A 16,070-nucleotide genomic window follows, 5' to 3' on the forward strand; every position below is an offset into this window, starting at 1 on the left:
TCCGAAATCTGGAGCGCCGCTGCTCAACCAGACCCTACTACCATCCCTTACCGTTTAAATGCAATGCAACACTGTTTGGCACTTTTCAATAAGCTAGAATGTACCGTGGAATTTTGGTGTTTGGGGAGAGATGTTTTGATCATTCATACCTTTCTGATGGTTTGTGTCTTGGCCCTTGTCTCTCTGCAGATAGAGAAGATAAAGAAAGAGAAGAAGGACAAGGAGCGGGAGAACGAGAAGGAGAAGAGTGCTCTCAGCAAAGACAAGGTGCTGAAGAAGAGGCCGTGCTTACCCAGTATGAGACACAAACCGGACCCCAGGTAACCTACCCTCACACAGATCTACTGTATCTGCCTTTGGCACAGTAAAGCATTGAACACCCTTTACCCACTACTGAGCCGAGTCGAACCAAGTCAAGCCAAGGCTGTGCTGTATTGTCCTGGTTACACATCCACCATAGTTGTTGAAAACTTGCAGGAAAGGATCATGTGTAGAGAACATATACAAGCCAGTACAGCATACATAGATTGGGTTGACATTATAGTGTGAATAGGGCGAAACACTACAATTAGAGCCTAGAGTGTTTCCTGAGGTGAGGGATACAGTAAGAGACAAAGATACCATGGCTGTGAGTGCAGATGGTAAAACCAGCGTGTCTGTGTGTTTAAGTGAACTCAGGCTAAGACTTAAAAGCATGAGGCCCCTGAGCCGAAGGATATTTTTCCAGTGCGTTTAGCGTAGCCGGCCGCGGGACATGGAAATGGATGGGCTCGCTGTGACTTAACAAGAGAGAGAGAGAGAGAGAGAGAGAGAGAGAGAGAGAGAGAGAGAGAGAGAGAGAGAGAGAGAGAGAGAGAGAGAGAGAGAGAGAGAGAGAGAGAGAGAGAGAGAGAGAGAAGAGAGAGAGAGAGAGAGAGAGAGCTGAGAGAGAGCGAGAGCTGAGAGAGAGAGAGAGAGAGAGAGAGAGAGAGAATGCCAGATGCGAGAGAGAGAGAGAGAGAGAATGCCAGATGCGAGAGAGAAGAAGAGAAGAATGCCAGATGCGAGAGAGAGAGAGAGAATGCCAGATGCGAGAGAGAGAGAGAGAGAGAGAGAATGCCATCACTGAGAGAGAGAGAGAGCTGGTATAATGGAACTTTCCCATCCTCTGGTATAATGGAACTTTCCCGTCCCGAGCGGCGACTATTACACTGTCTACTGCTGGGAAACCATCCCATAATGCTCTGTCACAGACCACACAATGTTACACGTGTTATGTTGTGTTGTGTCGTGTCTGACCCTTGCTACCTGGTGAGGTGGTGTTTATTGACTGCTGTCTGAGACTTGAGGTTAGGGAGAGGCACATATGTAACAGAAACAGTTCAATAGTATTAATTCAATGGATGTATTAGTGGTAGTCTCCTTGCTTGATTGTATATAGAGGCGGGCAATTTTTTCATCCCTAGGACTGGATATGACTAAATGTTCGACTAAACTTTACTTAACTGTTGTTTGCTTATTATTATTTACATATTTCTAATGATTTCTAATGATTTGTCAGACATACTGTATCTATTCATGTTTTTCATAATAGCTCTCTCTCATACTCTTCCCCCCTCGCTCCCTTCCTCCCTCTTTCCAGTCCTAGTCTCTTATCCAGACAGCGGGCTGCCTCACCTGCCACTACTCCTAGAGCAAGACCTTCCTCCTCTTCTCCTAGCCCTGCTGCCTCCCCCAAACCTCCCTCCTCAGCCCGGGCTAGTCCCTCCACCCCCAAGGCCCGGCCCAAGAGGGCTAGGACCCCGGCCCGGGTGGACCACGGGAGCACCCCCTCCCCCGTACCCCTGGAGAGGACCAGGGAGACCCGCGGCCGTAGGTCAGCCACACCCGAGGAGCCCAAAGGCAAGAGTGAGTATACAGTAGCTAGTTAGTACCCCCAGGTGGAGGGTTATGTGTTAGTACAGTGTACTCCTCTTACAGGGATGAGAGAACACTGTGTACCCATACAATTCATTTAATTTCCCCCTGACACAAGTTGGCTTTTAGTGTGTCTGTTTTCTGTAGGCCAATGCCTGCCACGGCTGATTCATACTCTGCTTCTTTAGTTCTATGTGGTTTGGCTCAGTTGTTCCCTTTGCTGAGAAGAGTGAACTTGAAACTCAAACTGGAAAAATGGAATGCGTGCGTCCGCGTGTCAGAGCGCAGTAGCGTCGGCAGAGCCAGAGGATGATTACCGCCGTAGTTAATTAGGCACGCCAGCAATGCCAGCTCGTTAAGTGAGTTACACAGCTTCTCTGTCTTGCTCTCCTTCACACACATTGAGGAACAGCAGAGGTGGTGCTAAGTACTGAAAAATGCTATAATTACAAGTCTCCCAAGTTTACAGAATCCAAAAATGGCCAAAGTTTCCATGCTTTGCCACTGTTTTGGATCAATCAAGACGAATCTAGACCAGAGGTCCAGTGTACTTGTCATAGTGTAATTACACAGTTGTATCAAGGTTTCAGCTTAAAGAAGACGATAGCGTGAACAGTGATTTGTCTATTGAAAAATATTTTTATTGGACTTTCCCATTCCTCTCCTCTTTTCCTGTTCAACTCTCTCTCCAGGCTCCCCCGTTCCTTCAATCGTGGTATCCTCTGCTCTGGCCACGCCCCCTTCGCTGAGTACATCAAACACGACGGCCACCACCACTCCCTCTGAGGTCCCTCCTTCTGCCCAATCAACCCCCAGTATCCCTGCATCGTCCCCAGCCCCAGCCTCCTCGTCAGCCAAGCCCATGGCGGGCACCAACAACCCAGAGGAGGCCGCCCGGATCCTGGCCGAGAAGAGGAGGCAGGCCCGGGAGCAGAGGGAGCGGGAGGAGCAGGAGAAACGCGAGCTGGAGGAGAGAGAGAAGTGAGAATCATATTATCTTCATTTGCAGTACATAAACCCACACTGGGTTGCAAAATTCCTGAAATTTCCACAATATTCCCAGGTCTTCCAGAAACACCTTATATCCATGATCCTTTCTACTGTAAAGACAACCTATCTCTTACCAGCTTGAAGGGACAAGGTGGAAGTAACCATGGCAGCACATCACAATTTTAATAATTTCAAGTGTAAAGCATCAGCATATGGAGTACAGTACAGTTCTCCAGCATATCGTATGCAGGGCAGAATTAGACCACACAGCGCTGTCTGTGATACAGTATGTGTGGTGCTCGTGTTACCCCCAGAGGTGTGGCGCTGTTGACATTTGTGTAACGGCTTAAGTTGCCCCCCTCCATTCAGGTTTATGAGCTAAAAAGGATTTCCCGCGTCAGCCTATTGTGCCATGTTGACCACAGTTACTATGTGACCACTGGGTATTTATATCGGGACAGCTGTCAGGCTGGGCTCCTGTTTCTCTCTGTTCCTCTCTCTGTTCCTCTCCATTTTATCAGCAGGCAACTATTTCCTTTTCAAATAGTTTCATTTTCCTGATTGTGTTCAACTTTTTATTTTCCTGACACAGCTATTTCCAATGTTGCACAAAGACAAGGCTTCACTCTTTAAGACAGAGCACATGTTGACTGATTTATTCTAAATCTAGATGTATACAGTGCCTTCTGGAAAGTATTCAGACCCCTTGACTTTTTCCACATTTTGTTAGGTCACAGCCTTATTCTTAAATTGATTTTATCGTTTTTTTACACACACATTGTTTGCTAATTTATAAAAAATAAAAAACGTATATCGCATTTACAGTGGCAAAGATAAAGTGTGTGAACCCTTTGGATTTACCTGGACTTCTGCATAAGTTGGTCATCAAATTTAATCTGATCTTCATCTAAGTCACAACAATAGACAAACACGGTCTGCTTCAACTAATAACACACAAATTATTGTATTTTTCTTGTCTATATTCAATTCGCAGTGTAGGTTGGAAAAAGGATGTGAACCCCTAGGCTAATTACTTTTCCAAAAGCTAATTGGAGTCAGGAGTCAGCTAACCTGGAGTCCAATCAATGAGATAAGATAGGTGATGTTGGTTCGAGCTGCCCTGCCCTATAAAAAACACTCACAAAATGTTAGTTTGCTATTCACAAGAAGCATTGCCTGATGTGAACCATGCCTCGAACAAGAAGAGATCTCAAAAGACCTATGATAAAGAATTGTTGACTTGCATAACGCTGGAAAGGGTTATAAAAGTATCTCTAAAAGCCTTGATGTTCATCAGTCCACGGTAAGACAAATTGTCTATAAATGGAGAAAGTTCAACACTGTTGCTACTCTCCCTGGAGTGGCTGTCCTGCAAAGATGACTGCAGAGCACAGTGCAGAATGTTGAATGAGGTTAAGAAGAATCCTAGAGTGTCAGCTAAAGACTTACAGAAATCTCTGGAACATGTTAACACCTCTGTTGACGAGTTTACAATACGTAAAACACTAAACAAGTATGGGGTTCATGGGTGGACACCATGGAAGAAGCCACTGCTGTCCAAAAAACCCCACATCTGAAGTTGGCAAAAGAGCACCTGGATGTTCCACAGCGTTACTGGCAACATATTCTGTGGACAGATTAAACTAAAGTTGAGTTGTTTGGAAGGAGCACACAACCCTATGTGTGAAGAAAAAAGGCACAGCACACCAACATCAACCTCATCCTAACAGTAAAGTATGGTGCAGGGAGCATCATGGTTTTAGGGCTGCCTCAGGGCCTGGACAGCTTGCTATCATCAACGGAAAAATGAATTTGCAAGTTTTTCAAGACATTTTGCAGGAGAATGTAAGGCTATCTGCTCACCAATTGAAGCTCATCAGAAGTTGGGTGATGCAACAGGACAATGACCCAAAACACAAAAGTAAATCAACAGCAGAATGGCTTCAACAGAAGAAAATAAACCTTCTGGAGTGGCCCAGTCAGAGTCCTGCCCTCAACCCGATTTGAAACACTGTGACATGACCTCAAGTGAGCGGTTCACACCAGACATCCCAAGAATATTGCTGAACTGAAACAGTTTTGTAAAGAAGAATGGTCCAAAATTCCTCCTGACCGTTGTGCAGGTCTGATTCACAACTACAGAAAACATTTGGTTGAGGTTGTTGCTGACAAAGGAGGGTCAACCAGTTATTAAATCCAAGGGTTCACATACTTTTCCCACCCTGCACTGTGAATGTTTACACAGTGTTCTCAATAAAGACATGAAAAAATATAATTTTTTGTGTGGTATTAGTTTAAGCAGACTGTGTTTGTCTAGTGTTGTGACTTAGATAAAGATCAGATCACATTTCATGACCAATTTATGCAGAAATCCATGTAATTCCAAAGGGTTCACATTAGAGGTCGACAGATTAATCGGAATGGCCGATTAATTAGGGACTATTTCAAGTTTTCATAACAATCGGTAATCTGCATTTTTAGACACCGATCATGGCCGATTACATTGCACTCCACGAGGAGACTGTGTGGCAGGCTGACTACCTGTTATGTGAGTGCAGCAAGGAGCCAAAGTAAGGTGCTAGCTAGCCTTAAACGTATTTTATAAAAAACAATCAATCTTAACATAATCACTAGTTAACTACACATGGTTGATGATATTACTAGTTTATCTAGCTTGGCCTGCGTTGCATATAATCGATGCGGTGCCTGTTAATTTATCATTGAATCACAGGCTACTTTGCCAAACTGGTGATTTAACAAGAGCATTTGCGAACAAAGCACTGTCGTTGCACCAATGTGCACCTAACCATAAACATCAATGCCTTTCTTAAAATCAATACACAAGTATATATTTTTAAACCTGCATATTTAGTTAATATTGCCTGCTAACATGAATTTATTTTAACAACAGGAAATTGTGTCACTTCTCTTGCGTTCTGTGGAACAGACTCAGGGAATATGCAGCAGTTTGGGCCGCCTGGCTCGTTGCGAACTGTGAAGACTATTTCTTCATATAATTGACAGCCAACTTCGCCAAACGGGGGATGATTTAACAAAAGCGCATTTGCGAAAAAAGCACAATCCTTGCACGAATGTACCTAACCATAAATATCAATGCCTTTCTTAAAATCAATACACAGAAGTATATATTTTTAAACCTGCATATTTAGTTAAAATAAATTAATGTTAGCAGGCAATATTAAACATGAATTTCTTTTAACAACGGGAAATTGTGTCACTTCTCTTGCGTTCATTGCACGCAGAGTTAGGGTATATGCAACAGTTTGGGCCGCCTGGCTCGTTGCGAACTAATTTGCCAGAATTTTACGTTGTGCAATGTAACAGGAATAAGTCTATGATTTGATATTTGATAGAGCAGTCTGACTGAGTGGTGGTAGGCAGCAGCAGGCTTGTAAGCATTCATTCAAACAGCACTTTTGTGCGTTTGCCAGCAGCTCTTCGCAATGCTTCAAGCATTGCGCTGTTTATGACTTCAAGCCTATCAACTCCCGAGATTAGGCTGGTGTAACCGATGTGAAATGGCTAGATAGTTAGCGGGGTGCGCACTAATAGCGTTTCAAACGTCACTCGCTCTGAGACTTGGAATAGTATTTCCCCTTGCAATGATGCTTCGAGGGTGGCTGTTGTTGATGTGTTCCTGGTTCGAGCCCAGGTAGGGGCGAGGAGAGGGACGGAAGCTATACTGTTACACTGGCAATACTAAAGTGCCTATAAGAACATCCAATAGTCAAAGGTATATGAAATACAAATGGTATAGAGAGAAATAGTCCTATAATTCCTATAATAACCTCAACCTAAAACATCTTACCTGGGAATATTGAAGACTCATGTTAACAGGAACCACCAGCTTTCATATGTTCTCATGTTCTGAGCAAGGAACTTAAAACATGATGTTTTTTACATGGCACATATTGCACTTTTACTTTCTTCTCCAACACTTTGCATTATTTAAACAAAATTGAATATGCTTCATTATTTATTTGAGGCTAAATTGATTTGATTGATGTATTATATTAAGTTAAAATAAGTGTTCATTCAGTACTGTTGTAATTGTCATTATTACAAATATATATATATATATATATTTTTTAAATCGGCCGATTAATCGAGATCTGCTTTCTTTGGTCCTCCAATAATCGGTATCGGTATCGGTATTGGCGTTGAAAAATCATAATCGGTCGACCTCTAGTTCACATACGTTTTCTTGCCACTGTACATAAGTATTCAGACCCTTGACTCAGTACTTTGCATTTACATTACATTTACATTTAAGTCATTTGGCAGACGCTCTTATCCAGAGCGACTTACAAATTGGTGAATTCACCTTATGACATCCAGTGGAACAGCCACTTACAATAGTGCATCTAAATCATTTAAGGGGGGGGTGAGAAGGATTACTTTATCCTATCCTAGGTATTCCTTAAAGAGGTGGGGTTTCAGGTGTCTCCGGAAGGTGGTGATTGACTCCGCTGTCCTGGAGTCAATCACCACCTTCCGGAGACACCACCTTCCGGAGACACCTGAAACCTTTGTTGAAGCAACTTTGGCAGTGATTATGACACTACAATCTTTGCATACCTGTATTTGGGAAGTTTCTCCCATTCTTCTCTGCAGATCCTCAAGCTTTGTCACGTTCAATGGGGAGCATTGCTACACAGCTATTTTTAGGTCTCTCCAGAGATGTTCAATTGGGTTCAAGTCCGAGCTCTGGCTGGGCCACTCGAGGACATTCAGACATTTGTCCCGAAGCCACTCCTGCGTTGACTTGGCTGTGTGTATAGGGTCGTTGTGTAGCAACGTGAACCTTCTCCCCAGTCTGAGGCCTTGAGAACTCTGGAGCAGGTTTTCATTAAGGACCTCTCTGTACTTTGCTCCGTTTATCTTTCCCTTGATCCTGACTAGTCTCCCATTCCTTGCCGCTGAAAAACATCCCCACAGCATCATACTGCCACCGCCATGCTTCACCGTAGGGATGGTGCCAGGTTTCCTCCAGATGTGACACTGCCATTCAGGCCAAAGAGTTCAATCTTGGTTTCATCAGACCAGAGAATCTTGTTTCTCATGGTCTGAGAGTCTTTAGGTGCCTGTTGGCAAACTCCAAGCGGGCTGTCATGTGCCATTTACTGAGGAGTGGCTTCCATTTGGCCACTCTACCATAAAGGCCTGATTGGTGGACTGCTGCAGAGATGCTTGTCCTTCTGGAAGGTCCTCCCATCTCCACAGAGGAACTCTATAGCTCTGTCAGAGTGATCATTGGGTTCTTGGTCACCTCCCTGACCAAGGCCCTTCTCCCCCGATTGCTCAGTTTGGCCAGGCGGCCAACTCTAGGAAGAGTGTTGGTGGTTTCAAACTTCTTATGGAGGCCACTGTGTTCTTGGGGACCTTCAATGCTGCAGAAATGTTTTGGTGCCCTTCCCCAGATCTGTGCCTCGACACAATCCTGTCTCGGAGCTCTACAGACAATTCATTCAAACTCATGGCTTGGTTTTAGCTCTGACATACACTGCCAACTGTGGGACCTTATATAGACAGGTGTGTGCCTTTCCCCAAATAATAATTTTTAATTTTTTAAATTAATTTTTAAAACATTAATTTTTTTTTTTATTTTAATAAGGCTGTAACATAACAAAATGTGGAAAAAGTCAAGGGGTCTGAATACTTTCCGAAGGCACTGTACATTGGCTAAATGAGCTTATGTTTTGATTGGTATAGTGGTTGTCGATACACAATAGGTTGTATTGCTCGCTATACTCATGGCGACACACCGAAGGTGGGGAATAGACTCCATTATAGGTAGGATTGCTAAATGCTTGTCATCCTTTGCTCAGGGTCCTGCGAGAGGAGCGTAAGCTGCGGGAGGCGGAGGAGAGCAAGTGCAGAGAGGAGGAAGCGCGCCTCATGGCTGAGGAGCAGCGCCTGAGAGACGAGGCCCAGCGTGTGGATGAGGAGAAGGAGGCGCAGGAGAGAGCCAGGGCAGAGCAGGAGGAGAATGAGCGCCTACAGAAACAGGTGACCATGCACCGCAACTGCCAGCAGACAGAGGGAGCTAGTCTACACACACAGAGGGGGGGGCTAGTCTACACACACAGAGGGAGCTAGTCTACACACACAGAGGGAGCTAGTCTACACACACAGAGGGGGGTAGTCTCCACACACAGAGGGGGGCTAGTCTACACACACAGAGGGAGCTAGTCCACACACACAGAGGGAGCTAGTCTACACACACAGAGGGAGCTAGTCTACACACACAGAGGGGGCTAGTCTATACACACAGAGGGGGCTAGTCTATACACACAGAGGGGCTAGTCTACACACACAGAGAGCAGAGGGGGGCTAGTCTACACACACAGAGGGGGCTAGTCTACACACACAGAGGGGGCTAGTCTACACACACAGTGGGGGCTAGTCTACACACACAGGGGGGACTAGGCTACACACACAGAGGGGGCTAGTCTATACACACAGAGGGGGCTAGTCTATACACACAGAGGGGGCTAGTCTATACACACAGAGGGGGCTAGTCTATACACACAGAGGGGGCTAGTCTACACACACAGAGGGGGCTAGTCTACACACACAGAGGGGGCTAGTCTACACACAGAGGGGCCCAGTCTACACACAGAGGGGCCCAGTCTACACACAGAGGGGCCCAGTCTACACACAGAGGGGCCCAGTCTACACACACAGAGGGGCCCAGTCCACACACACAGAGGGGCCCAGTCCACACACACAGAGGGGCCTAGTCCACACACACAGAGAGGGGCCTAGTCCACACACACAGAGAGGGGCCTAGTCCACACACACAGAGAGGGGCCTAGTCCACACACACAGAGAGGGGCCTAGTCCACACACACAGAGAGGGGCCTAGTCCACACACAGGGGCCAGTCACACACACAGAGAGGGGCCTAGTCCACACACACAGAGTGGGGGCCTGGTCCACACACACAGAGAGGGGCTGGTCTACACACACACACCGAGGGGGCTGGTCTACACACACGCCGAGGGGGTTGGTCTACACACACCAGAGGGGTGGGGGGGCTGGTCTACACACACACCGAGGGGGCTGGTCTACACACACACCGAGGGGGCTGGTCTACACACACACAGAGGGGGCTGGACTACACACACAGAGGGGGCTGGACTACACACACAGAGGGGGCTGGACTACACACACAGAGGGGGCTGGACTACACACACAGAGGGGGCTCATCTACACACACAGAGGGGTCTGGACTACACACACAGAGGGGGCTGGACTACACACACAGAGGGGCTGGACTACACACACAGAGGGGCTCGTCTACACACACAGAGGGGCTGGACTACACACACAGAGGGGGGGCTGGACTATACACACAGAGGGTGCTGGACTACACACACAGAGGGTGCTCGTCTACACACACAGAGGGGGCTGGACTACACACACAGAGGGGGCTCGTATAAACACAGAGGGTGCTGGACTACACACACAGAGGGGGCTGGACTACACACACAGAGGGGGCTCGTATACACACAGAGGGTGCTGGACTACACACACAGAGGGTGCTGGACTACACACACAGAGGGGGCTGGACTACACACACAGAGGGGGCTCGTATAAACACAGAGGGTGCTGGACTACACACACAGAGGGGGCTGGACTACACACACAGAGGGGGCTCATCTACACACACAGAGGGTGCTGGACTACACACACAGAGGGGGCTCGTCTACACACACAGAGGGGGCTGGACTACACACACAGAGGGGGCTCGTCTACACACACAGATGTGGCTCGTCTACACACACAGAGGGGGCTCGTCTACACACACAGAGTTGGCTCGTCTACACACACAGAGGGGGCTCGTCTACACACACAGAGGGGGCTCGTCTACACACACAGAGGGGGCTCGTCTACACACACAGAGGGGGCTCGTCTACACACACAGAGGGGGCTGGACTACACACACAGAGGGGCTGGACTACACACACAGAGGGGGCTCGTCTACACACACAGAGGGGGCTCGTCTACACACACAGAGGGGGCTGGACTACACACACAGAGGGGGCTGGACTACACACACAGAGGGGGCTGGACTACACACACAGAGGGGGCAGGACTACACACACAGAGGGGGCTCGTATACACACAGAGGGTGCTGTGTCTGTCCATCTTTCTGTCCGTCTGTCCGTCTGCTTTTCTTATTGTCCACCTGCTTTGTGACAGAGAGCCTTCTGTAACCCTGTCTGTATTTAACACCCTCTCTGTCCCTTATCACTACTTTAGCCAAGTTTGTCATCTACCTGACCTCATTTGATAAGGCATATCTCATAACCAACCTTATTTCGTATATTTGTCGTTAGCATCAGTCAATATTTTCCTAATGGCTACAGACATTGACATTAATGCACATTGAATTACCCCTTTCGCTTTTTGGAGATCAGCACAAAAGGCCTGAGTCTGTTTGACACACTGTCGACTTCCTGTATTTACCAATGGTTTTACCGCTGTTGCTCAGGAGCAGTCGAGGTCCAGGATCCCGAGGAACAGATGTCAGTCAGTGAGCCGGAAAACACTGTGATTCACAGAAGTGTTTGTTTGCAGTGTCAACATAGACTGTGTGATAGGAGATAGGAATTGCCTCTGGGTTTGTGTGGTTTCTGTCCCTGTCTAAGTGGTTGTTTTCTCTGGCTGGCGACTCTATGATACCATCTAGTGCGTTGTCAGTGAAGTGTCTTTCGTAGTTTCAATAATTATGTATTTTAAACATACAGGAGCCTAGAAAGGGTTTTGTGTTCAATGACAGGTGTAATACAATGACAAAATTCTCACAATATTGAAAGTGTTCACTTCTGCAACTACAAAAAGATAGTATTTCCTGTAGTTTTATACAGTCCACTTTCTCCCTCAGGATAACCTATATACAACAACACTATTGGTGATAGTAACATGTTATTAGCATTGTAAAATCCATACAATTAAATGGAACACTAGAATGGACATTGGCATCCCAGCGGTGTGACTAAAAGGGTTGCCATCTTGGTCAGTAATATAATGTATCTCTATGGTAACCCTTACGGATTTCACATGAATTTCACATGTGGTCCCATGTGAAGTGTTCCAAAAAACACATGTTCATGTGATCTTATGTGCAGCTTATGTGATAACATGTGACAACCTGTAAAGCAACGTGTGATAACATGAAACCACACACGCGTGTAAACATGTGACCATGTGTAAAAGTGTTCCAAAAACACATGGGAAATGTATGTTTTTTATTTTTCTCTGTAAGGGAAGAGCATACCACATTGTAAACTGTATGCTTTCCAGAGAGAGGAGGCTGAGGCTAAGGCCAAGGAGGAGGCCGAGAAACAGCGTCTGGACAGAGAGAAACACTTCCTGAAGGAGGAGCAGGAGAGGCTGGAGAGGAAGAAGGTAAGAAAAGATCCATGAGTTCATTCTACTACATGAGTATACCCCACCAGCGTCCTCTGTACCCTGGTCTCCATATCTGTGCTGTGTAGCCAACTCCTATTTAATTCCAGCCATTGTCATGCCAAAGGAGTTGGCAAGACAGCACAAACAGACTGTTTCTGCACTATTGCCATCTCCTTATGGAATTGTCATGCCAAACAGACTGGCAAACTACTGTATTTCTTCTGTGTTGCCTGTACTGTACATCTTCCAAAAGTACAGAGTGAAATGTTTAGTGTACATTACAGTAAGCTCCCACGGGCCTCATTCAATCAAAACGGTTATTATTGCGGGATCAGTCAAAAAACAACATTGTTCTAGTAGCAACAGGAAAACATGCTTGATTTTGGCTTTTAATTACGTGTATTTTTGTTTCACTCTTTAGACCAGGATTTGTTGAAGATAATATCAACTTTCACATTCTTGCCGCCAAAAAGAATGACGTTGTTGGCTTTCCCTGGCTACTTGTTTTGATTTAATAGGGCTTACAGGCTCTATTTGTGTGAGCGGAAGACTATATACTAGGTCCAAGACCCCAGGCTAGATATTAACAGTAATGATGGAGAGTGAGTCCTAACTGGCCCCGTTCAGTATGCAGCCCAGGGTTTTGTGTTCTGCCCTCACCTGGTGTACCACCTGCAGTCACACCATGCTGCAACCTGCTAAGTCTGCTCTCTCTCTCCCTCTTGCTCTTTCTTTCGCTCTTACTCACCCTCTCTTTTTTTCCTTTCTGTCTGTCTCTTGTCCTCCGTCATCCCTCGCTCTCCCATTCTCCCTTCATTATTTCTCTACCCCTCTCTCCTTCTGTCGGTTTCTCTCCCTCTCCCTCTTTCTTTCCCTTCTCTCTCCCTTCTCTCTCTCTCTTTCTCTCTCCTTCTCTCTCTCTCTCTCTCTTTCTCTCTCTCTCTCTCTTTCCCTCTCTCCCTTCTCTCTCTCTCTCTTTCCCTCTCTCTCTCTCTCTCTCTCTCTCTCTTTCCCTCTCTCCCTTCTCTCTCTCTCTCTCTTTCCCTCTCTCCCTTCTCTCTCTCTCTCTCTCTCTCTCTTTCACTCTCTCCTCCCTCTTTTTTCCCCATCTCTTATCTGAGGCTGCCAGCCCATGCAGCTCAGCTGGCCAAAGCATCTCCACATTGTGTGTTGAGCCAGGCTCTAGTGGTATTATTACTGCACAAGAACAGTATGTCCTCTACCCAAACCCCTGCTTAGTCACACGCCTCTGCACACTGCTCCACAGCTGCTGTTACATACCTGACTGAGTATGGATTCTGTGTTCTGTGGAAGCTCGCTCACACACGCATGAATGCATGGACGCGCACCGACGCACACACACCAGTGGAGGCTGCTGAGGGGAGGACGGCTCATAATAATGGCTGGAACGGAACACATGGAATGGATGTATTTTATACCGTTCCACTAATTGCGCTTCAGCCATTACCACGAGCCCGTCCTCCCCAATTAAGGTCCCACCAACCTCCTGTGACACACACACACACGGACCACCTAACTCTCCACTTTACCAATAGCACGTATTACGTCCCCACATCTGGCATATCTGTATGTTTTACTTGATTTATGGCAGGTAGCTCTTCCCTTAGCATCATGGTTATCTTGTACCAGGTAGGATTTGGGAGTTGTTTCAGCTGTTCGGTGCCAACAAGGAGTCCATTGAGTTTAAGTTACTGCACATTTACTGTGTTACTCTGTGATTCAACCCATATGGGGACTGAGTACTTCATCTACATCCTCCACCTTGTTAACATTCTCAGTGTATTCCCTCTCTCTGACCATTGTCATCTTTGTGCCTTCTTCCTTAGCGTCTCGAGCAGATCATGAAGAGGACACGCAGGACAGACGGAGGGGAAAAGGTACTTTTGTGGGAAAGGCACAATGGCAATACCTTTGCAACATTGGCTCAATTTAAAATGCATGTAACATGTGATAATCTATCTCTCTAGAAAGACACCATGTCCCCACCTCCCTCCCAAGTCAATGGCAAAGAGGCCAAGAGCAACAAAGGTAAGCAGAAAATGAAATGCAGCGTAAACCGGCGTCCATCTTTGGTCATTATATTGCTCTTGTGTTCAGGAAATCGACGTTTGGACTCGGAGTCAAACAATTTGTCTCAATGAATCCTGAAAGGAAATGTATTCATTTAGATTCATTCATCGATGATATCTGGGGGGAACGGATTCAAACATCAGTGTGCTGTGTCCCTGGTCTTTTTCCAGCCTGTGTTTCACTGCCACATTAATGGAGAAGTTCAGCTCTACATACTGACTGGTTTAATAAACAAATTAAATCCCACTGGGCACAGACGTCAATTCAATGTCTATTCCACGTTCGTTCAACGTTGATTCAACCAGTGTGTGCCCAGTGGGATCATTTGGCTTCTTTGATTGGATGGCTGTGTCAGTCTTAACATTAACTTTGACATTTGTTCACTCAAAATAAAAATCCAAATCCCCATTGCCTACATTGCCAAATTCCAAGTTACACACCCATAATTTAAAGTAGGATTTAGCTGACTGTGTGTTGTTTATGTTTAGGCCCGATATATAGGATTAAAAGAAGTAGCTCACTGATCTATTCCCTACCTCTTCCGATATAATAGGAATCTTATTGATTTAGAATGGAGGGACTGAACTTCTACTTTTCACCCCTACAGTTTAGCCTCAGTGCTTTGTCAAGTCAAGTTCATCTAAGCCAATTGTAGGTACTAAAATACCCGTTTCGTAAGAGCTCGCAAACAGTAAAACAATATAAACATACATGTGAACATGCAGAGTCAGAAACAGTCCATGTAAATATGCAGCACAATTATCTCATTAGACTAGGCTAAAAGCACGAATGAAATAAATATGTAGTGCTGCTCGTGAAGTGCTGTAGTTCCAGACAAAATGGAATAAAAGGGTCCGTGAACAGTCCCTGTCCTCCCTCCTGTTATTTACAATGTTTTGTCTTTGGTTTCATCGCCGTCTGCATTGTGTTCCCTTTTCATATGAAGACTATTTAATACTATTGTTAGCATCCCAGCCCCACTGCTTTCATTTAGGACAGTATAACCCATGCGTGTGCTTATTGTTTGCAGTCCAAACCCAGTCTGGGGGCTTTTCCATTTCTGGGAATATCTCATGTCAGTGCATTGCATTGCAGGGTTGGCTTAGTGACTGTAAATGGACGACTCGCCACATTTAGCCGGTCAATTTAATTCCGTCTTATTCTATCTTTATTGTTGCGGCAGGGGCAGTCACTGTGCAGCCAGGTGTACATAAGACACAATAAATACAGTGTTCACACGACAAAGACACACACATATCACTCCTACTTATACAATCCCATCCCCATTTGACACACACACACACACACACAACATTTTCCGATGAGAAGGATGAGTAGGAAATGGGGATAGGGGTTTTGAGTACATGTGGTCAGGATTCCAGTATGGTGGAAACCATTATTGGAGGCACTGATGTGGTGGGGAGTCCAGGCTAGTTGTGTGGCGCTGCTCCTCTCCAATCAGGCCTTTGGACACACTCACACACACTCACACGTGCGCGCATGCACCCACATGCTCAAATACGGACGCACCAATACACACACACACACACACACACACACACACACACACACACACACACACACACACACACACACACACACAGCCCAAGGATGTAATCATGAATCCAGCACTGGTTGGATCCATCCTGCATA

General features: G+C 46.0%; 1 protein-coding gene across 9 annotated transcripts in view; it reads left to right on the top strand.

Moving 5' to 3' along the window:
* LOC135522395 (MAP7 domain-containing protein 1-like) overlaps positions 1 to 16,070 on the top strand; it is a 71,110-nt gene that overhangs the window by 49,148 nt on the left and 5,892 nt on the right. For all 9 annotated transcript variants that reach the window (XM_064948596.1, XM_064948597.1, XM_064948599.1 and 6 more), the window contains 7 exons: positions 190 to 320; positions 1,622 to 1,887; positions 2,589 to 2,877; positions 8,736 to 8,916; positions 12,219 to 12,323; positions 14,174 to 14,224; positions 14,315 to 14,375. In XM_064948596.1, the coding sequence (XP_064804668.1) occupies positions 190 to 320; positions 1,622 to 1,887; positions 2,589 to 2,877; positions 8,736 to 8,916; positions 12,219 to 12,323; positions 14,174 to 14,224; positions 14,315 to 14,375 (1,084 nt within the window). The remainder of the gene's footprint in view (positions 1 to 189; positions 321 to 1,621; positions 1,888 to 2,588; positions 2,878 to 8,735; positions 8,917 to 12,218; positions 12,324 to 14,173; positions 14,225 to 14,314; positions 14,376 to 16,070) is intronic.

The sequence above is a fragment of the Oncorhynchus masou genome, chromosome 30 (genome assembly GCF_036934945.1).
Source record: "Oncorhynchus masou masou isolate Uvic2021 chromosome 30, UVic_Omas_1.1, whole genome shotgun sequence".
Classification (NCBI taxonomy): Eukaryota; Metazoa; Chordata; class Actinopteri; order Salmoniformes; family Salmonidae; genus Oncorhynchus; species Oncorhynchus masou.